The 23449-nt window shown below is 44.1% G+C and overlaps 1 protein-coding gene across 1 annotated transcript; it reads right to left on the minus strand.

The window, feature by feature from the left end:
* Positions 1–18898: 18898 nt before the first annotated feature.
* Positions 18899–23180, minus strand: mmp21 (matrix metallopeptidase 21). Its single transcript, XM_023831020.2, has 7 exons — positions 23028–23180; positions 21975–22704; positions 21446–21585; positions 21038–21179; positions 20018–20275; positions 19728–19900; positions 18899–19519 (listed from the first exon to the last, which is right to left on the minus strand). Exons 1-7 carry the CDS (start codon positions 23178–23180, stop codon positions 19214–19216), a joined length of 1902 nt encoding a protein of 633 aa, XP_023686788.1. The 3' UTR covers positions 18899–19213.
* Positions 23181–23449: the final 269 nt, after the last annotated feature.

The raw sequence follows: 23449 nt of genomic DNA on the forward strand, positions 1-23449 counted from the left end.
TTTATGTCTAAACTGAGTTCTGTCGCGTCCCATGTTCACAAAATGTATATTGCAATTTGTGTGCTAAACAGATGTATGACCATTTCTTATTTTTAGAAAGCATTTTTATAGATTTGTTTAAATATGTTTTCCTCTTTAATGTCATCTTCAAGCTTTTCCGCGCATACTAAACTCGAAAACTATCTCGTTGTGTGCTGTTTTTGTCTTCGTTATTTAATTATATTGAAATTCATTTCTAGAGTATATTTACTGTATGATAATTATTATTCTTAATTATGAGGGACATTTTGGTTTCCGCACACCAAGACACGGGGCACTTTTGATGCTACGCCCCATAGTTGCATAATTCTGAGACGTGGCCAGTAGTCATATTCATAACTGCTTATACAATTAGAATAAATTACTCAACGAAGTTTGGGAGCGCGGCGACGAACCTAAAAGGACTTTTTACGGCGCACCACAAAGCATTTACGTGCAATAACAAAGATCTGTTACTATGAACCGAGGAAAAAGAAAAAGAAAAAGATTAAATAGTAAAAAGTGCTACATTTCCCTTTGCGGTTACGCTGGTTTCAATTTTCCTTATACATACTGAGCAGCTCCTCACAGCCGTCTTGATCGAATAGGGTTTTGCATTGAACTCCAATTGTATAGACGCTTCATTGTGTGAACAGCGACGTGTCTATTGACCGGAGAGGGGAGGCCTTATTTGTTGGTGATGGGGCGGGGGGAGGAAAGGGGCTGGGGGGTGAAAGCAGGCAGTTCAGTGAAAGGTGAACCCCGGGAGATACAGAGCGAAGTGGGTTAGAGGTTTTCCGCATGGTCGCTCTTAATAGGCGCAGCAGTTAAATACGCGCTATTTGATAATGACTTTCCTCTGCGTCGCACGTCGTCTCGTTCTTATTTTTTAAGGAATGTCTCCGCGAGCTATCCTGTCCGGCAAGAAAACAGAGCGTTAGCTTAGCATTGCGGGGAAGGATCGTAAGGTTCATTCCGAGTATTGAAATCGCTGTGGAAAAAAAAAACTCCCCAGGGTCGCACCGAGTCAAGGTTTTCTGTCATGCGATGAAAAGACTTACGTACAGCCACCTCCATACACTGACACTCCCCCTCCCCCCCGCCACCTCCATACACTAGCATTATTTACCACGACGAAATGATTCAAACCAGACCTTGTCGCACACACATATGTACGAAGGTGTACGTGTGTGTGTGTATATATATATATATATATGTGTGTGTAACTTATACTGGTAAATTTATATGATTTAATATTTGTGCATTAATGACAAAAACCACACCAGAATATCCCTTCCTTATGCTGTGTACTTCCTGGGATAAGAGTCACTCATGTGCCGCATTAAAGGTTGGATAAAATGAATAACAAAAAGTTAGTATCCTACAGCAGACTGGGAAGCCTTGGGTGATTCTGCAGGATGGCATCCTGGTGGACAGTCCCAGTTAGAGATTCAGCTTTACAGCCTGATGCTTGTTGGTTCAAGCCCGGGGAAAATGGTGGAGCAAATCATTCAGATGTACAAGCAGGTGCAGTTGGTCTGGAAAGAACTGTGAGGCAGGCAACTAGATGTAATTAGACTGTGTCCAGCACACTGCTCCTGCTGCTGGGCACTGAAGCCCCTGGCAGAGATTTGGGCCCCCAGTCCAAAGCTGCCAGGGTTTTAACACCAGGTTCCTCTTCTCTTCATTCCCCATCTGTTCCACAGCATCCCTCTGTCTTCTCAGTGGAAAGTGGGAAAGAGAGCCAGGGAGTGAGAGAGAGAGAGAGGGAGGGAGGGACGGAGGGAGGGAGGGAGGAAAAAGAGAGAGAGAGGCTGACAGAGAGAGACAGGCAGACAGACAGACAGTGACAGAGGGAGAGAGAGAGAGCGCGAGAGAGAGAGCTTTATAGAGTGGGTGGGGGAAGGTGGGTGGAAAGAGAGGGTCAGGGGATGGGATGGGGGGGGGGGGGTAACAGCTCAGTGCTGAAAGGAGGAAAGAAAAGCAGGAATACTTATATACACTGTATACCTCTGAAGGTACAATTACTTGGCACTGGGGCTGTACCCTCAAAAGGTCAGCCAGTTGTACCTTAATTTTGTACCTTGGGGTACTCTTTTATCTGACAGCGTATGGAGAGATGATGAATGGTAACCCCCCCCCCCCCCCCACACCCCCGGCCCCTGACGGACATCCCCACCCAATACGAGTGTTATCCTTCGGGGGCACACCCTGCTTACTGGGTCACGAGGGAGCTGCCCCCCCCCCCCCCCTCCCCGTAGCACAAGTTCAGTTCAGCTTGAACAAATAGTCTCTGCATGCAACGCTAGTCGAAGCCCAAATGATGCCCTAGGCAAGCTTCACCCCCCCACCCCCGGAAAACGTCAATGGGGGAGAGGGAGGTCACCGGTGGCTTGCCAAGGCAGCGCCCCCACAGAAGGTGGTGCTCTAGACAGTTTCCCATGTCACCCACAGGGTTGTGCAGCCCTGTATGCACGAATGGCTCTGTAGCAGTCACAGAAACCTCCTAAGACGGGTGAAGTCTACATTAATGGATTAGAGGGAGGCGGCTCAGGATGTAGGCAACAGGAGCCATGCCTCTGCTTTTTCTGCAGTGTTGCAAAAAAGGAACAACCCAGGTACAAACAGAATTAATGTACCCCCAATGATGCAAACAGCATTAATGTACCCCAATGGTACAAAGAGCATTAATGTACCCCCAATGATACAAACAGCATTAATGTACCCCCAATGATGCAAACAGCATTAATGTACCCCCAATGGTACAAAGAGCATTAATGTACCCCCAATGATACAAAGAGCATTAATGTACCCCCAATGATGCAAACAGCATTAATGTACCCCAATGGTACAAACAGCATTAATGTATCCCCAATGATACAAACAGCATTAATGTACCCCCAATGATGCAAACAGCATTAATGTACCCCCAATGGTACAAACAGCATTAATGTATCCCCAATGGTACAAACAGCATTAATGTACCCCCAATGATACAAACAGCATTAATGTATCCCCAATGGTACAAACAGCATTAATGTACCCCCAATGGTACAAACAGCATTAATGTACCCCCAATGGTACAAACAGCATTAATGTACCCCCAATGGTACAAACAGCATTAATGTATCCCCAATGGTACAAACAGCATTAATGTACCCCCAATGATACAAACAGCATTAATGTATCCCCAATGGTACAAACAGCATTAATGTACCCCCAATGATACAAACAGCATTAATGTACCCCCAATGATGCAAACAGCATTAATGTACCCCCAATGATGCAAACAGCATTAATGTACCCCCAATGATAGAAACAGCATTAATGTACCCCCAATGGTACAAAGAGCATTAATGTACCCCCAGTGGTACAAACAGCATTAATGTACCCCCAATGGTACAAACAGCATTAATGTACCCCCAATGATACAAACAGCATTAATGTACCCCCAGTGGTACAAACTGCATTAATGTACCCCCAATGGTACAAACAGCATTAATGTACCCCCAATGGTACAAAGAGCATTAATGTACCCCCAGTGGTACAAACAGCATTAATGTACCCCCAATGGTACAAACAGCATTAATGTACCCCCAATGATACAAACAGCATTAATGTACCCCCAATGATACAAACAGCATTAATGTATCCCCAATGGTACAAACAGCATTAATGTATCCCCAATGGTACAAACAGCATTAATGTATCCCCAATGATACAAACAGCATTAATATATCCCCAATGGTACAAAAAATGTTCCTGATTTCTGTACCTTAAATTAGACTAAAAGGTCTATTTACTTACAGTTAAGGTATAACTGGCAGACCCTTTAGGGTACAGCCCCAGTGACATGTAATTGTACCCTCAAAGGTACAATTAAAAAGTGGTACTTTTTTCTGACAGTACATGTGACAAAGAAACAAAAAAAGGGGCTTTTTTGTGTTTACCTCTGAGGGAAGCAGACTGGAGGCCATCAGATCTGTGACTTAAGTCTGGCACTTTTAGTAAAGTGCTACTTGACTGCTGAGAGAAGGAGAGCGGGAATTTGGGCAGACCTTTCTGTGGAGTGAACGGCAGGTTGCGCATGCACGGTTCTGGCTATGGGATGGTTTACACATCACCTGCTTCAGCCAAAGCGATGTGGAAGGTTCATGACGTCCTGCGGGCTTTTTTAATTTCGCTTTTCCCAGCGTTAAGGAATTCGACGAGGGTCTGGTTTCTCTCAGCAGTCTGGGTGAGGAGGCCTTCGCATTTCCCAGCATGCACTTGGGCCCATTCCTGCGATGGGCTCCGGTCCAAAGGACACCCGCCATTTATCTGCCTGGGGTTCCCATGAATGGGAACGTGACTGACAGCTGTTGCTGAAGGAAGATCTTTGCCTGCCACATGTACTCTCTCCTTTCAAACACACACCCAGGGAGTGTGGAGTCTGTCACAGACTCACGATGTCAAATAGGAATCCACACTGCTATCACGTGATACCTCTCCCCAGACATCATTCTCGGGTATTTATTATTTATATGAAATGTGTTACGCATATGAAACTCTGTCACTATGAAATTAATATTTGTGATTTCCGAATCAATAAGAAGGTTGATATAAGGATTAAAGTTGTTAGTTGCTACACCTGGCGGGGGGGCATGCTGTATCTCGGCTGAAAAGAACGTTAACTTGGCATAGGTTTTGAAAATAGAAGGTCGATATGCAAACTACTAGTTATCCTCGCGACACTTAAGACCGACGATAAAAAATACGTTTTCAGGTGTTTGATAACAAACCGTTTAAAACATTGATATGAATAGGAAGCGGGCGCACTTTGTCAGCCGCAAAGGCGTCAGTCAGTGTTTTTCACTCTTAATCCCAACTTCTTGATGTGAAGAGCGTACAGAGGCGCATTTGAAGCGTGAATAGCGGATAGTTTATTCAGACACCGACTCCAAACCCAAATCCGCCATTCAAGGCAGGCTGAATTCAGCGCTGATTACTGTGGATGAAATGCAGAGCCGCATCCATAGGTACTACAGTCAAATCACAGCCTAATTCAATCCTCAATACCTCCATTCAAAGCAAGAAAAATGTAGCATTTTGCAAGTGTATTCCATTAAATGAAATCTTTCAGCGCCCATTTTGAGATGCAGTCAGAAAAGCAAAAGATCTGTCAGCTTTTCTTTACATCTGTGAAATAAACTGCTTTTTATAAATTCGGTCAGTAGTGTACGGAATGCACTTGGAATACTTTCTCTCACCCTCTCTCTTGGTCCGTGACAATAACTTGTTGAGACCTCGGAGAGGAAACCTGCATTAGTTAAAAACTGAAGAAAAAAAAAAAACGATTAATTTCGGTAACACAGCTTCCAGGCATGAATTCTGAGAGGTACACTACAAAGAAGAGAGACTGTAAACAGCACATATGAAATTACCTTAATGTAAACTGTGTATCAATTATTGGTGGGCATAATCACCAGTTCTGGCAGTCATTAACATGCCATATAATTACCTGCAGCTCCCCTAAATTAGTCAGACAGATGAAGCATAAAATTATTAGCATGTTCCTGTATCTGCTTTGCGTATAAACATTGCCGATCTATTAAACAAGGACTGAAAGCACACGGCACGCAGTGTGTAAATTAATCATTTACGATGCATGCCGTAACACCTGCAATAACAAATGCAAGCCCTCACTATATAAGACCAAAGAAGGTAACGCGGCTATTAAAGATTACCTATAATAACTTGTATCTTTTTTTTTTAACTATACCAGTCTCATTCCCCACTAGTTACCATGCCTGTGTGTGTTATGTTCATCCAATCGTTTATCGTGCTCAGTTCTTGTAAATGTTATACATACAGGATTATGCTTGTGATTTATTGTTGTTTGTTTGCTATTTACCTAATGAACTCAAAAGCCATACTCATTAAATAGTAAGCGAAGAAAATTCATGAAACGTTTCAAATAATCGTTTGAATCAGAATGCAGCTCACCAATGGAGGGCCGACCATCTTGAACTGGAAACGTAAGCATTGATGCTTCACGTAGCCTATATTAGTATGCATGCAGCTAAGTATGTTTACTGCAAATTTTTATGCCAGGCAGCAAAGAAATCAACACAACAGATTAGAGGGTGGGAGTATGGGCTGACCTATCGGCTTACATGAGCATGGAGAAAAATTAGAATCTACTCAACAAGTGGAAAGCACATCTCTACAGTGAACTCATGGTAAGCTTTCCCGGTCCAGCAGTGTAACATAGTGTAGCAAATCTGGGTTTGAACCATTCATTACCTACAAAGTTGTTCCCCCTTCTGGTCAAAGGTTGGAACAACACTTTCCTTTTTGTTTCTTAAAACCTGAACATGAACTATCGGTTACCAAGTCGCGCCAATTGGTAAACGGCAGGAAAACGTAACAAACAGTCGTAAAATTTCCATGACAATACACAACCAGCAGCCGTATGTTTAAAAACATTAATTTCAGACAAAAATCTGAAATCTGAACCAGAAAAGTCTGGTTTAGATTTAATGTCTAACGTCTGCAAAAGGCATTCAGTACATACATACACATACATGCATACATTTATTTTTATATAGCGCCTCTCAAAACAGAGTCGTCCCAAAGCGCTTTACAGGGTTGTGTTGTGATACATAAAACATAATTAGAGAGAGATACATAACAGGGGAAAAGGAAGGAAAGAAACTGAATAAAGAAAGAAGAAAGCCAGAAGACAACGGAGGAGAGGAACCAAAAACTCCCAAGTAGGGAGAAAACAAACCTCTGGAGGTCCAAGGTCAACTGGCCGCCCAACCCCCCCTGGGCCATTCTAACATTACCGAAAACAGAAAAAAGCAGACATGCTTGCTATAATGGAGGTATAAGCTGCGATTTACAGTTAAGACAAAGTCCATCAATGGGTCCGTTATCCACGTTGGCCTCTGAGGGGCGGCCAAAGTCTTTTCTCCACATTGGGCTGTGTCGTGTGGCACTGAAGGCTGCACCCATGATGATACAATTCGCATGGCCCATTTGCTATGTCACCCCTGCATGGGACCGAACCCACCCCGGGCACCCCCCAGGCACCACCCGGGCACCACCCGGACACATGGGAAGGCAGAGAGTGTGGATGGTCAGAACATGCGTTGACACATAAACGGACAGGCGTAGTAGATAAAAATGACATGTACAGCAGAAGCGACAGCCACAGTTATGTTGTGGGAAAGCTAAACTGAAGTAATGCGCCTTCAGTCGAGATTTAAAGACTGAGACCGAATCGGCATCCCGGACATAGACTGGTAAGGCATTCCACAATGTAGTTCAGTGACAGTGAAATAGACAGTTTAATGGAGCCCTGTGTGCTACTGCGATGGAGGTGCAAGTAATGTGACTATTAAGTACAGAGGAGAAACTTTAAGAAAGGGTGGAAATCCCACCCACCCCACTGAAATAGCGAGTCAGAGGCCCTACAAACCCACTAGGCAGAGCAGCTGCATTAGCCTATCAATGTCAAGGAAGGGGCGACATTACATTTAATAGACGACATTGCATTAAAGTGGAGGACACACCATGAGCCTCGGATGTCTCCCAAGGAGGTTCCCTTCCTCTGCCGTTTGACGGAATATCGAGCATCTCCGCTACACTGCAGCCGAGTAAACGGGGATGCGAGGGGGGGGGGGGGGTGGTATTATCTGGATGAGGCTCTCCATGGCAACTGATCAATAACCCCCAGAGTAATCTGATTGTTTCCATCCCAGCACCCAAATCCAGAATGGCCATTCCCCTCCCACTTAACAACTAAACCATGCAGCAAAAGACAGATAGGACTTCAAAGATTAACAAAGGTCAGATCTCAGGGCAACTGATTGGACTGGACAACATGAGAAAACGCACTGATAAACCCTGGATCAACACACTATAATAGAGTATATATATGTACACCATGTATGTGCCACGTCCTTGTAACTGCCTTTGTGGACTGCGCTGGCCATTTACCCATTTCTCCGTCTTTGACGATTAAATACTTGCTCCTTTTCACTGATACCCACGTGCTTCCATAAGAAGACTATAGTCCGCCCCGATTTAACACAGACACAAAGACGGTTTAACTATAAACACATGCACGGTACTCTATCGATATTACAGGCTTTATGCAGTTTTATCCAAAATGATGGTTTACTTGACAAATGCCCGGGGATTTATCCACCCATATATCAGGTAAATGAAGATATGGCGTCACCCCGCATAAATGCGATGTTGGATGAAGAAGGGATGAATGATGATTTTACGTTCCAACTACAAGTCAGTCTAATTAAACACTGCCCCCACCTGACTCTGATTCGCCAAAAAACGAAATTTAGCTTAATTAGCAACCCATCTAACGATGACAACTATTATCGTCATCATCCTCCTTAAAGTCATCTACATTGTTATTGTATCATTTAGTGGATGACCTTGTTCAGGGCGATTTGCAGTGCACGACATTAATTACAGTTTCCTACTGTGGTTAATATTCAACCGTTATCAAATTACGTCGCCCAGAAATCTGCAAGCGCAGCACAAAATGCAGACGCGGAAGAAAATGTTAATGAATAGGCACGATGAAACAATTACAAATCTGTCAATTACATTTGATTTAATTAACCTGTGTTAAATATCATTTAATATATATATACAATAACGTTATAAGACTTGAAAAAGAAATTAAAAATTAAAACGAAAAAAATCATAATTGATCATTATGAAAATTATGTATTTTCCAAGAATAAATCAGGAGATTGTGGTTGTGTCATTTCATAATTATTCAGTTATTTGAGTTAATTTTTATTTAATATGACATTGGTAACTCACCACACACACACAGAGACACACACACACACACACGCTATTAATAAGACTATTTAAATTTCAGTAACAGCATTAATTCAGGCTACAAGTCCACCTCCGTATCCACGCCAATTTACAGCCATGGTTACAGGTCTTACGTGAAAACTTCCCGCAAGTCTGGATGCTGCATTTATAATATAAAATTATAATTAGGCCCGATGCCTAGTCCTATACGAGTCGATTAGCTTTGCTCTTATAGCAAAACCCGGAGCTGCTTATGTTTTTTTTTTCCATCGATTTTGAGCATCTTTTTTGCTCGATGTGTTAAAAGTCAGTTTGGGCTCCGTTCAGCGGCGCCGCTGCTTGGATTTCGCGACAGACAAGACCGCCAGATGGAAATAGAAATTCTCATCAGCGTTATCTAACATTCACCTCGTACGTTTATTTTGGCTTTAAAGCATTCCTCTCAGATCACAATAGCTGTATTCTTTGGCAGGGCTTTTTAGTCTCTTTAGCACAGACCTGCCACGTTTGGCCTTCTAAGAATATCATTTCCAGCAGCTGGGTTACGAACTGCACAGTATAAATAGCTCCCATAAAATGCGTCCAGCTGTGGCCGCCTCAGCTGGCTGTTCATTTAGTTTATAACCCTTAATATGAAAGGGCAAACGTTGGAATAAAATAAAATGCGGGATTCGGTTTTAATTGCAGAATAAAAGTGTCAGGATTCAGGTTCGGGAAAGACAGCGCGTCTGTTTTCTCATAACTGTTGTATTTCTTCCGTGGCGTCGAAATCCAAACGTTTTAATATTAAATATGATGTGGAGTCCAGAATATACTGTCAATGATTCTAGATTGGTGACGTTTCTCCAAAGAAACTGAATTGACGGACCACGGTGTGGAAGTAACCCCCGATTCGGGGCTGAAATCTCCTGGTCTGGACCAAAGGTGCGGTATCAGTTGTGCGGTATCCCACACAAATTTCCCAAGAGCTGGGACCTCCAAGCAGGTTTGGAAACAGAACTTCTCTACTTCTGTTTTCCCTTCTTTCGAAACCACGGACAATTTCGTGTTGGCAGCTGGGGTCAAGCTTCTCCGTGGAGAGCGTGAGCCAAGCAAACACAATGTGAATGTGAATAACAGAAGAGTGGGAATCAATTCTTTCGCTGATTTAGCTGAGATGCCGACAGAGCGGAGACTTCTCGAGATGCTTTTGTAATTTATGTCGGTGAGGTTTGCCAAATTAATGCATTGCAGAAGTTCTCTAAAGCGTCTTCCGCGGCTTCATGCATTTTGTATGACGTTAACAAGCGTTTCTTGTGGATGATGCACAACCCATCCGACTGATCTTACAATCTGCTCGCTCTCTCTATGTTCTCTGCTATGTAGGTGAAGAATGTTTTGAAATGCATGTCTGTTTAGACTCACCCTTGTGTATCAGAGGAGGGCAGCCAACGCTTAACACACTCAGAGATGTATTATGGAGACCGGCTCTATGCAAAATTCTGTGTTTCATGTCAGTGTCGTGGTCTGTCGAATTGTGTACAACAAATAAGATGAAGATATACCCAGTAACCTGAGCTGCATCGCTCAGACAGGCAAGACTAAGGCTTTTCACGATGACCCTATAGTGTAAGTGTAAGCTGTTTCATATGATCGTCGTATTATCCAGAAGTCCAAAACCAGTACGTGTTTCCCAATCCGGTCCTCGGGGACCCACAGTCGGTCCACATTTTTTGCTCCCTTCCTGCTCCCTGCCAGACAGTCCACATTTTTGCTCCCGCTAAGGAGCTGGGTGGGAGCTAAAACGTGGGTTGTCTGGATTGGGAAACACTGTCCTAAAATGATTAAAAACAAACCATGTCTAAAATTTCTGTGTGATCTATCTGAAAGCAATCTTGTATTTTCCCCCTAATGCCCACCGCTGAGGGCGGCGTGGTAAATCCATAAGCAGGTGACGGCCGGCTTCGACTGGGCGGCCGGGGCCGAAGCTGCCGCCGTCCAGCGCGTGTCGGCGTGTCACCGGCCTCCCCCGTCCTCCTCCCCGCAATCCGTGCACTTTTATAATCCCTTTTGTAACCGATTCGCGCTTCAATTTATTAATTAATCCAGTGATGGGCGGTCGCGCTTGGCGTTTCACGCGCACCAGGAGTTTAATCATATAGATATGGTTAATAAACTGCTAGAACTCAGACCAAAATGCCTAATCATTGACTGATTTTTTAAATATATATATTATTATTAAAGAAATACAATGAGAAGACATTTAACAATCTTTGTTCTGTTTTTTTTTTTTTTTTGCTTATAACGTAAACTGGAAAACTATAGGTGTCTTATTTTAATATACCTGTTACCTCTGTCACTAAAACAATTCTTTTCCAAACGGATTATCGGAAGAGCCCTGAAGCCCAGAAAATGAGCCGATCATTACCGACCTCCAGCTGAACATCTTCTCTCTCTCTCTCTCTCTCTCTCTCTCTCTCTCTCTCTCTCTCTCTCTGCCCGCTCCTGTCGACATCGCTGTCCTGTCGGTGGCTCTATTACCCATGAGGCCCTGTGGGCCCAGGGCAAGTGGCGAACACCAGGACGCTGAGGAGCAAGCTGTCAGAGCACATGTTGTGGCTGCAAAACCCCATTGCACACTCCCCCTCCTGGGCCGGGGCAGCCGCGGACCTCTCCAAGCGACTTCTGCTAGATTTGCTGCCTGGCAGTCCCCAGGAGCCCCGGGGATCGGGGGAGGAAGCCCGGTGCCCAGGTTATTTTTTTGTTGTGGCACAGCGGAGTAAGAGTTGTGCTGCCTCCTGTTGCCGATAAAATTTTTCTGTGACCCAAGCCCTTATTTAAAAACTGGCAGGGGAAAGGAAGGGGGGTGATTGTTAAGCCTCTCGTTCCAAACCAGTTTAGCTCCTTCAGCTCTTGCATTTTTCATAGTTCCATAGATTCCTGGAGGCCACAACAGATTAATCCACTGTTACAGCAGATGGCACCGTCACAGCATCAAAATGTCTGTTTGAATCAGTGCCTGGCTTGTAAAATTCGAAGCATGTGAATTCATTAATCGAACAAGCAATACATTAGCATTTTAGACCTTGAGATCAAAAATCATTCACTCGTTGCACTGCATTTTTATGACCTCCGAATGTAAAATTAAGCATATCCAAAGGGTGTCAACATTAATTATTTTTCGTTAAATTATTTAAGTATTTCGTTTATTGAAGTCAATCCTGTTTTAATTTCGCTATTTCAAATACTTCAAATGCTATTTCATGTTGCATCCTTTTAGCGTGAGGCTATAGGGTCTCTCCTGTCCGTTTTCTTGAAAACAGGCAGCGTTCCTGCTTTAAAGGCTTATATATTTATGGATTGTTATAGATTTCAGACTTTCCAGCGTGTGAATTTACATGCCGGAGAGGTTCTTCATTTGCATTTAAGAGGTGCCTTGGAAGACGCTATCCCACGCAGAAGAACATTCTTGGAGAGTTAAAATTATAATTACTGGACTAATAGGATCCTGAGAAGTGTGTGGGTGGCAGCGGGTTCAGTTCGGGGTTTTTTTTGCAGGTCATTAATGGACTGAAATCCGTCTGCAAGACAATTGACAGGAGTCTCGCAGTAACCTGACACGAATGACGAAGCGGGTTATTAAGTCCTTACGGCTCCTTTACCGCGCTGACACCGCCGAAACACGTGTCCTTAATGCACTAGTTTCAAAGTCTCTGAGTTGCTTAACAAATAAGGCCAAGCAGGGTGACGGAGTACTTTATGCATTTGAAATGCAAAGGTGTCGGAGACCTTTGTGCCGGTGTTCTGACGAGTTGAGCTACCTATCGAGACTTGCTATCGGGCCTTTCTGCGCATGTGCAGTTCCACCGTTTTGGGATTAGGGTTAGGTTTTAGGGGTTAGGGTTAGGGTTAGAGTAAGGGTTTTAGGGGGTTTTGGGGGGTTAGGGTTAGGGTAAGAGTTAAGGTTAGGGCTATCGATTAGCACTACGGTAGCCTAACTCGACAAAGTAGCTTAACTTGACTGAACACCGGCTGTTTGTAAAGACCGCAGGATGCATCTGGCTGCCCAGAGGAAGGGTCTGGATGTAGTGCGTCATTGACTATATACATCCATCTGTATTTCTGTCATTTACTATCTGATATGAGGGATTAAACTCAGTGAAGAAAATATAATGTATTGGTGTGATCACTGGTGTTCTGTTGAAGCAATGTTTTATTTTAAATGTTTACTGTACATCGGTGTTGCGATAGCCGTGTTAATATCCGTTAGGCCAGTCTCGTTTTCGTTTGCTAGTAGCTAATGTTATAGCACCATTAATGTGACAATGGGCAGAAAACTAGACAGAATGATAATAATTATCGGATTGAGTCCAGGAAACCTAAAAATGCCTCTCTGGGTGGGCATTTCTGTAGCTGGTAATAATCACTGCACATGCAACAGCCCAAAATACAAGCAAAGATTAGACTAACCTTATTAATCCCTCAAAGGGAAATTCCGGCATTACAGAAGCAAGTTATAAAAAGGATCAGACAGTACACACAACATAAAGGTATAATGTAACATGAAGGGAGATTTTATACAGATCTCTGTATACAGACAAACACGTTTAAGATGGAAACGATAAATAGCAACTAAACATGCAAGCCCTAATACTCTGTACAGACAAACAAACAGCAGGCAAAGTTTAAGGCTTGAGATTGTGTAGTCATAGGGATGAGTGCCAGAATATCCATGTGGATTAAAGATCCAGGTGGATGTTTAATTTTAATATAATGAATAGTCCATTAACTATAATTACCAAGCAAGACAATTGAAAGTCCTGCCAAGTTGTCATAATGAGTTGTGACAACTTGGGTAACTGGAAATCAAAAGACCATTAAGAAACTAAGACCTAAGGGGGGGGGGGGGGGTTAACACAAAGTGCCACCGAGCTTGCAGTCGTGTTCAAATTTTTCTTATCTGTGTAGATGTGAAGGAGCCCAAATTAAAATGTTATTAACCATTTTCAGTGATTTCATTGCTAAATGATTAGTACAATAAAGATCATTTATGCCTCCATTACAGTGATAGGGGTGTTAGATAAAATGTATCCTATATTTTTCATTGATTTATCAGGTTCCTTTATCTACGATGAGATACGGATGAGAGCACAAGTGCATACGGCAATCGCAGCGAGCACAGTGTGTGAGCAGAGTAGTCGTGTTTGAGTCAAAGGTGACAGTGAGCTCTTGTGCAATGAAGCACAATCTGGGACAAAGAGCATTTCCATGTTGGACAGGTTGACTTCCAGATGGTCGTCCGTCAGGAGAGAGAGCGGAGTGGTGGGGGTTGGTAGGGGAAGAAGCTGCGATGGAGACTGAAGATAAAGGAGGATTTGCAAGTAAGTTCCGGAAAACCCAGTGGAGAGGCCATCCTCGAACGGCTGACCTTATTTTGTTTCCCAGCTTGTCCGTTCCTGACCCTGGGGCAGTAATGTCTGACATCTTGCATCTTTGCCCCCCCCCCCTCACCACTTCCAAAGCGGTACGTTTTAGGAGATATGGGAGTGTCTTCTCCGTCGTCATGGAGGGCACAGCGCTTCGCATGCTTCATAGCGGGAACCTCAGGGCCTCCCGTTTCCGTCTAGCTACGTCGTTCTTCGTCTTCGTGACATATAATAAGACATGAGAAAATAAATCGGAAACGTCATGCAACAGAATTCAATAGCAGATATTTAATGGCTGTTAAGGGCCGGTTTTCTTAACTGAGGTGTCTGGTGTGTAACTGTTACCTGTTACGGTCCCTGTCTGTATTGTTCACATTTTGTTTGTTTATTTGCTTGTTTGTTTGCTTACATAACCTAAAATGTCCCCAGTTGCCACGATTTCGTTCTTTTGTATCATCTATCTATGTGTCTGTGTAACATCACCACCTGGAAAAAATTTCCTTGGAAATTACTGTGAGTCTGCTTCGTGAATAAAATGCCATTTCTGTATCCTCCCCCCCCCCCCCCCACCCCAGTACTGGGTCACAGCAAGTCTGGAGCCAATGCCAGCAAATACAGGGCAGACTCTGGACAGGATTCCAGTCCATCACGGGCCATACACACACACACACACACACACACACACACAAAGGTTTGTAATTATATACAGTATTTGGGGGGGGGGACTCTCCATTCATTTCTATGGGGAAAAAATCTAATCCCAGCATGGTGACCTTAACCCCTACCCAGCACTAACCTAAGTAACCAAACAAAATATGAGATTTTTATTTTTCTGATTGCATTTACAGATCTTCGTGGGGACCCGAAAAATGGTCCCCACAATGTAACAAAAAAAAACAGGCTTTTATTACATTGTGGTGGATATTTGGTTCCCACGATGTAAGATAAATATAACCTACACACACACACACACACACACACAGCTCACATAGCTGCCCACTGATTTATATAGATGCCGCTATATTCCACATGCAAATTAGCATACTCATTTGCATATAAAGTAAAAATGAAGTGGGTTTTTATCTGCCTTTTCCTGCGCTTCTGACCAAAGGCATGTCAAGATCTATCTGTAGTGATAGATGTTCTCCACTAGGTGGCCTCATAAGGTCTGATGAAAATCGGCAAACAAGACAACAGCACCGGGCGGGTCAGTGTGGACGACCCGTTGGTCTTTTGACGCTCTTGGCTATCAGATAACTGTTCCGAGAAAGAGCCCCACTTGGTTCCCATAGCAACACACCAGTGGGGGGACTCAGGACATTCACGTGGGCATGGTGGCAGTTGGGTTGCTGGTAAATCCAATTTGGGCGGGGGGGGGCATGCAGTAGTCTTGGATTCTCTGAATTTCCCCCCCATTTCCTCTCTGGCGCAAAGTCGGTCCAGTTTGTGAGCTTAGATTGAGTGGGAGCTGGAAACAATATAGAGCAACTAAAGATGCAAGCCCTAAATGCCGATCCCAGAGACACCGATATCAATCCCCGTACAGAGCTGGGTGCGTCGGCTTCAGCTCCTCCATCAGGTGGGTCCCCTGGATGCGTGACAAAACAAACATTCGGGCTTTGAGCAACAAAAGCAGCATCAGGCTAAACAACTGTGTAATCCCGCGTGTCACGGTGTGGGCGGGGCCTGTCGAATTGACACGATGCCTGCCATGTGGGATGTGTTGGATGTGCCGTGAAAAAGGCGGCCGTCGGAAACGTGTGGCAGGCTACAAACGCCCAGGCTGTTGGGGGGGGGAGGTTACACCCAGCCTGGGGGAGCATCGCTGGAGTGCTGCCACGCACTGGCCCCAGCAGTGTCAGGCAATAATTTAGGAATGATTACGGTTTACTGAGTAAGTAGTAGGTGTGTTTTGAAGGATCGGGGGATGGGGGTGTCTAATTCAGTGGTGCACTTTGTGCACCCTCAGATCACAATTAGCCACGGAGAAGCAGCCATACTATGGTTTCCTAATAGTTCACCATGGTATATCTCTAAATAATTAACAACCAATTAGCAACCAATTTATATCACTATTTCTGTTGTATTAATATATTACAATAATTTGCACTGTCCTGTTATACCACATTGTGATTTTACTGCCTTACAAAGTTGGAGCTTTTCAAGGTTCAAAGGGTCTTTCCATGGACCCAAATCTTCAGCTCTCAGGTTGTTTATGCTCTTACCGATCATGCTGTCTGCTGCACGTATTATGCACTAAAATTCTGGGTGGGTGCTGCACACCGTTATGGTTTTTGTGGTGCATTTTCATTGGTCCGGCAGGGGCGGGAGACTTGGTCTGTGACTGTCGCCCCCTCTAGCAGTGGATATTTTTAAAATCTGTGCAGACGCTGTACGGTTTCTGTTGCACAGGAAGAACTGTTGACCGTACGGATGCATTCCATAAGTTATCGGGTCTTTTGTACGTGTTTAGTATATTTTTTTGTTTGAGAGCATTATTAAGAGAGCCGAATTTTTTCCCAAGGGAAAATCTCTTTACTGTAGATGTGTTTACCATACCCTGCGTATGTTAGATAGGGACGTTCACCTCTCCCGTATTTATCGTGGCTCCCGTCAAACGCGCCATCCACCGGCTCTCCACCTCTTATCTGCGTCGCAAGCAAGGGAGAGTCACAAATGAACAGGGGCTGATTAGCTAATTCGGGTTATCACCTAATCGCCCCGTCCCAAGGCTTCTGTTTAACACGGTGCGCTTTGTTGCACATTGGCTGCAATTATACCATCTCCCCTTTACGGCGGAGAGAGAGGCTTTTATTACCGCTGTCTGCGAGTTTTATCTTCTGTGTGCAAACGGTGCCGGACCTGTCAGGCAACAGACAGGATGTCGCACTGTTGTTGAGGTAGCAGGATAATGAAGTAGCGCTGAAATGATGATCGAGCAACAGGGTAACTGAAAAACTGTTATTAAATAAAAATAAATTCCCTCGTACGACCATTACGGGAAACCCCATGAAGTTGTAAACATGGTTGTGCCTCAGAACTTAGCTTTTAATGGGTCATTTCCCTCCTTTTCTCATGTTATCTAACTGGATTCATTTCCATTTTCCGAATACTGTGAAGTGAGATTTTTTTCTGATGGCTTAATGCTTTCGTACATCTAACTAGCATTTATACCCATTGTACACCCACTAAGCACATTACCTAGCTGGTACCGCCTGTAATAGTCAGTGAAGGTCACGAGGAAGAAGTGAGACGGAGCACTGCAGGCTGCCGCTAGGGGGCACTCTTCCACATTCGGCTTACCCCCCCCCCCCCCCACAACCAGAGCACTCCGATGGCACATTGTTACCATGACAACACCCACACTCAGGTTTCCCTCACCTTACACGCCACCTCCCGCTGTCCTCTTCACAACACATGTACACATCTTCGAAAGTGAGGAAAACACAGGTTTCCCCGCCAAATGCTGTAGTTAGTGCCCCTGACAATAGACATTCTCACACATTTCGCACCTCCATTGTTTTTTAAGTTCACTTTCTATATCATCTCAAACTACACTCCTACTTTAAGCGCAACAATGTGCTTCTGAAGAGATCTGAGTAAAAATAGCACGCTTCTCATCTTAGGTATATTACTACTCTACATAATGCCTGGTTATATAACAGGTATTATCTCGAAGGCAGAGGGTGAAACTTCAGAAAGCCATAAAATATGTACTGCTTTTCATAATTCAGCTTTATTTTTTACCAAGTAAAATGTCCTTATATGACATACATTTTGTCATATACTTTGTCATATAACACTGCATAGTGCGCGTCAAAAATTAATCTACACACAAATGTATCTACACAGAATTATAAACATCAGAAATAAGCAAAAGCATATGTTAAAGAATGAGGTCTAGCATCCAATTAAACGCACACACATTAATTGAATGACAGACCGGTAAGTCAAATAAACAGTTATTTGTTGTGTAAAACAGAAAGCCCATTATTTCATCTTTATTTCATTTAACCTTCATTATCTCGCAGGCGATAAATCGTGCTTTTATAGATCATGCCAACAGGCACTTGTCTTAAATTGGCCATGCTACAACCACGAGGAGCTGAATGACCAAACCGTTTAACGTCTCACACGACTGTGGAAATAACAAGCAGGGAGACAGCTTCACTATGAACAACCTGTATAACCCATGTATTAAGGTAAGATTACTTGTGCGCTAGTCAAAGACACTGCTGTATATCATCCTAGGAATTCTACTGAGCTATGGGCTGGTCTCTGTTCAGTCCTTCTTCTAAAACTCTGCCTTTACACCCAGGTATAGCACATGTTTCTGATTTTAGGCATGAACCTGGCAGCAGCTGTAAGGACTTTGCATATCAGACAATAAGGGGTCACTGACAGCCATTACCCATGGGGCCTGTTTGGTCATGCTCCTTGTGACCCTGGATGCAAGAGCTGGCCACCAGACGTGACCTGGACCTGATACTGGGGAAAGAAGCTCACAAAAATGACTGGTCCAGAGAAATAACCAATCAGATTATAGAGAAGGTGGGTCTAACCAACTAGAGGAGGCGGGACCAACCAATCAGATCTCTTGGTCCCCCCTCCTCTAGTTGCTTGAACTCACCTTCTCTACAATCCGATTGGTTATCTCTCTGAACCAATCATTTTCCCTTTTCCCTCAGAACATTTATTTTTGTAATCAAAACTCCCACAAGTGGGAAAGAACGGTTGATATTGCATCTGAGTCAAGGATTGAAATTATGAAAGTGGAATGAAGCGTTAGTCTCGAGACACGGACTGATTGAGACTGCAAAGGTTTAGTCTAGAAACATGAAGGTCCATTGAAACATGAACCGGATTAATAAGGGAATCAATTAGTGTTGGTCTCATGGGAAGGGAAGACTAAATAAGTTGCACAAATGGTCAAATGACCGTATCTCTCGTCAGCCTAACATCTTCAGGTTAGTTTTGTGCACATCGCAGATGTCGAACCACTGCTGGTCCACCTCCTTGCCTGGCAGCAGGCTATTTCGGGGGAGAGAGGGCTTGAGCCTCTGTTCCCGGGTGCCCAGGAGCCTCCAGAAGCGTGTGCCCTTCAGCAGGAAAACGGCATTATGGGTGTAAGACAAGTAGGCTGCATCCAGGTGGCCAACTGGGTGGTCACCAGGCACCAAGGCAGGGAAAGCCTCCCTGATCTTCTTTGGGTAGCCGCTCACCACGGCGTGTGTCCCCACGTGAAAGGCGTAAACCTGCGGGAAATTAGTCAGTCTGACCACCATTCAGCCGTGAGGGTCATGACATCATGATTGCCACACAGAAGTAAGAACTTCACATGCATTGCTGGAAAATCTGTGCACACAAAAAGACCCATATTCTGCGTGGTTCTTTAACAGACCTTGAATTACAAATGGCTCAGAAAATGTCTCCTTTCATTAAAACCTGAAATGTTGTCCTTACATCCTTGCCCTTGAAGAAATAGATTAGGGAGTCCCTCCTGTCATAGAAGGCGGTGTCAATGGGACTGGGGACACCAGGGAAGCCCTCAGAGATAAGCCGCGGGTACCTGCAGCCCTCAGAGTCCTCGGTAAACGCCTCGTCGTTTTCACCGTCGTACCTCCAGTACTGAGTACCTGTTGCAACCGATAATTTGTGCAGACAAGCCCGAGCTAAATTCTCCTTCAAGAGGCAAGAGGCACGATCCTCCAGATAATTTCCCAGTTTCCCATCATGCATTGCGGTGCATTTACCTTTAAAAAAGTAGGCGGCATCGGTGGTCCACGTCCACACGTGCACATAGGCATCCACGCCATTGCTGGGGACACCGTGCCATCCCATCTGTACCGCCACCGGGTCCCCGTACCGGGTTCTATTATTCCGGTTCTCATACATCCAGTACCAGCCGCCCCGCATGAAGTAGGTGTTGAATCGGACCACGACCTCACCATACGGGGTCCGCTCTTTCCTGATCCAGTCGAACACTGTGCTGAAGTGCCCTCTGCACCCACCTTAGGGAATTGCAGGAGGGTGAGCTCACTGTCAAGCACAGCTCCTGAACAAATTTAGTCTTGAGAAGCATTAACATAGGTCAATGTATTGGTGAGATTTACACAGTTGTACATTTAGTTGCGTTTAACATGAGCTGTTATGTGGACACTCATAGTAATGATTTCATAGGGATGGAAATATGCACTTTTTAAGCTGCTATTTTCAGGAACATCTCAGGAAAAACAGAAAACCTAAAGTAGGTCATTGTACACCTGCTGCCATCACAATTTGCTGCTAGGACAGTAATTATCTGCGTTTTAGGCCCAGGGAGACTCTGATAAACATTTAACGTCAAGAACTTTTATTGCAAATATGATTAGTGCTACTGTTCCACATCACTTATATTAACAATGTTAGATGTGGCTTCCTTTGCCTAAATGTATCTGCCGCCCACAGAAATAATGTCTAAATTAGTCAGAATAGTTCAATTCAGAACATGTTGATAAAACTCCTGTAGGGTTAAAATATTTTTTAAATCACTTGCATTCACTGCACAAGCCAACACTGGTAAGGAAAATGGATGGAAAGACTTTTGTATTTTTTCTCAACTAATTCAGAGGAGGTCACTGAAAACACTGAAAATGTGCAAGATGACAGAATATAATTCAATACATACCTCCTGGAAAATGAGCCAAAATATCTCATTTTTGTGTGTATGTATATATGTATAAACACACTATTTGTTAATCAATTCTAGGACAAGATGGACAGTCAGGTCTCACCATAAAGCTTCTGAATAGCTTTCCTGTCCAGCCAGTCGATCTCGAACCCGGTGTCCTGCGGGAGGTAGCTGGGCTGCATGATGGAACCTGGCCGGAAGATGTGCGGCAGACCCAGAACATGGCCGATCTCATGTACTGCCACCTACCAGACGGAAACCGAGACAAGATGGACACGGTTGGTCAATGCTGCATGGTCAACTGATTCCTCTGCCTAACATTTAGCCCCATCAGCTGAATTATATACAATTTCTCATCCATCATTTACTCAAAGTTAGTAAGATTCATTAGAACTGCTTGGACTCATCATCTCTGGCCAGATATCTTATCATGTCTTGACTCAACAGTTAGTCCAGCATTTTGTCGAGAGTTCCCAATTGAGTTGGGTTGATCTCACTGTCTGAAGCTCACCTTCAAAAGGCTGATTCCGTAGCCAGTGTTGGGAGCAGTGAAGTGTTCGTCGTCGTCAAAGTGAATGTCGCCCAGAAACCAGGCGTGAGCGAACTCCTGCCCAGCGCCGTCGAAAGCCTGAGTACAACCCAAGTGTCTTCCTGCAGGACGTTACAGATAGCTACATGCTCAAAAGGAAGCTCCGGTGTCATTCTACAGGTCTACATTCACAGAGTGCTGATTCACAGTGTGCTAATCTACAAACCTTTTGGCAACCAAATCAACAATCACAATGCAAACTTTAGTTGGTTGGCTGATGCAATTATTCAAAACAAATTTATAAAGCTAGATATTACTGTAGTTACAAAGCATTACAGTACGGCTCCTCGTGGGAGTTCAACCAACAATCTTTGGATTACTAAAGATGATAAGAAATTTACAAATGAGAGGAGGCCATTTGGTCTATCAAGCTTGTTTGAGGAGAATTCAACTAATACTTTAAAGTTGTTAAAATCTCATCTAGCTCTGATTTAACACACAACTGACTCACCAGTCCCAAACCCAAGCCTGATGTCAATTTCAGCCAGGGGTGAGTGCACGTCCTCCACAAAATCTAGAGGTGATACTTCACTCCACATCCGGAAGGCCAGCTTGAAGATGTACCTCTGGTCGTCGATGGACAGCTGGCTGCTGTAGCCCTCGCCAATCAGTCTCCATTTCAGCAGCTGCTTGGAGAAGGCTATCTGCCTGAGGTTGCCGGCTTCCTGTTTTGACCGCCTCTTGGACAGAAGGGTTAGGAGATGCCTCTTCTGTCGGGGGCTGGCTGGCTTTAGATTCCGGTCACTTTGGTCATCCGTGATGTTGATTGTAGCGTTACTGGCTACAGGGTCAGCAGGTGCTGAGCCAGTGGAATTGTCTTTCACAGAGGAGCCAGTGGAATTGTCTTTCACAGATGAGCCAGTGGAATTGTCTTTCACAGATGAGCCAGTGGGAGATAATCTGTCCGGGACTCCACACCTTGGTTTGTTCATAGCAGCTTTGGTAGCATCATCAAAAACGCCCGTTTCCGGCAGGCCAGACATCACCTGGAACTGTCTGAGGCCTGAGATGAGATCTGGGATGTTGGCACTAACATCGGTCTCAATCCCCGTCCGAGATGCGGAACGCCCTTCCTGAATACGCATATGAAGCCGCTCTCCACCTAGGATATAGTCTGCTTCTTTCGATTGGCTTTCGTCTAGTCTGAGTGGCTTCAAAAAGCCATACTTCGACAGAAATTGCTGAAAAGACAAAATGGAAATCAAGCCCTTTCTAGAAGGTAAAAGGCCCATGAGCATTTGTGAAAACGTGTACAGAAACACATAGGTATAGTTGAAATTAAACTAATGTTTCGCAGCTATGAAATTGTATTTGGAATCGGAAAATGATGGGGATAGTTTACGTTATCTTAATACATCACTGATGAATTAAATATATGCACGCGTAAAATAAATTTATTGCGCATCTATACAGGAATAAGTATTACAAAAGCCTTTGTATAATAATTGAATAAAAAATTGCAATATATATGGGTTTTCCAGTTCAGGGAGTTTTGAATGCTTACCCGTGCAGTATCTGTGTCAACGATGAGCTCGGCGTGGTGCGGAGCGTGCACGTCAACGTCGGAATGGTCTCTATTGTGAAATATCTTCTCGGTATGAACAGTAACGACGTCCGTCAAGAGGAAGATTGAAGTCAGCTGCGTCCATATCAGCATCGTGATCGCAATGTAATGTCGCTATCTTCTGTTCAGAAAACTTCGCTCACATGTATGCTGTCCAGAAAAAGGACCACTCGCCTAATAAGGTATGTCTGGAGTCATTGAGGGCGCCGCGATCTTTTATTTTGCGCACCCCTCCTTTTGCGGAGTAACGGTTTGGTGCGAAGTCTGCGCAGCGCTTTGGAAACGAACTGGGGCGTTTAGGCCTATTTGAAAATGAGATATTCGTTTGTGATCATGGGTTGCGGGTGAATAATACGCACTTT

This window comes from Paramormyrops kingsleyae, chromosome 20 (genome assembly GCF_048594095.1).
Source record: "Paramormyrops kingsleyae isolate MSU_618 chromosome 20, PKINGS_0.4, whole genome shotgun sequence".
Lineage (NCBI taxonomy): Eukaryota > Metazoa > Chordata > Actinopteri > Osteoglossiformes > Mormyridae > Paramormyrops > Paramormyrops kingsleyae.

Coding starts and splice junctions, on each gene's coding strand:
- mmp21 (XM_023831020.2), bottom strand. CDS start 23,180: ATGCTGATATGGACGCAGCTGACTTCAATCTTCCTCTTGACGGACGTC. Junction 21,586..21,974: donor CAGGCTTGGGTTTGGGACTG/GTGAGTCAGTTG, acceptor AACGTCCTGCAG/GAAGACACTTGGGTTGTACT. Junction 19,520..19,727: donor ATTTCTTCAAGGGCAAGGAT/GTAAGGACAACA, acceptor AATTTCCCGCAG/GTTTACGCCTTTCACGTGGG.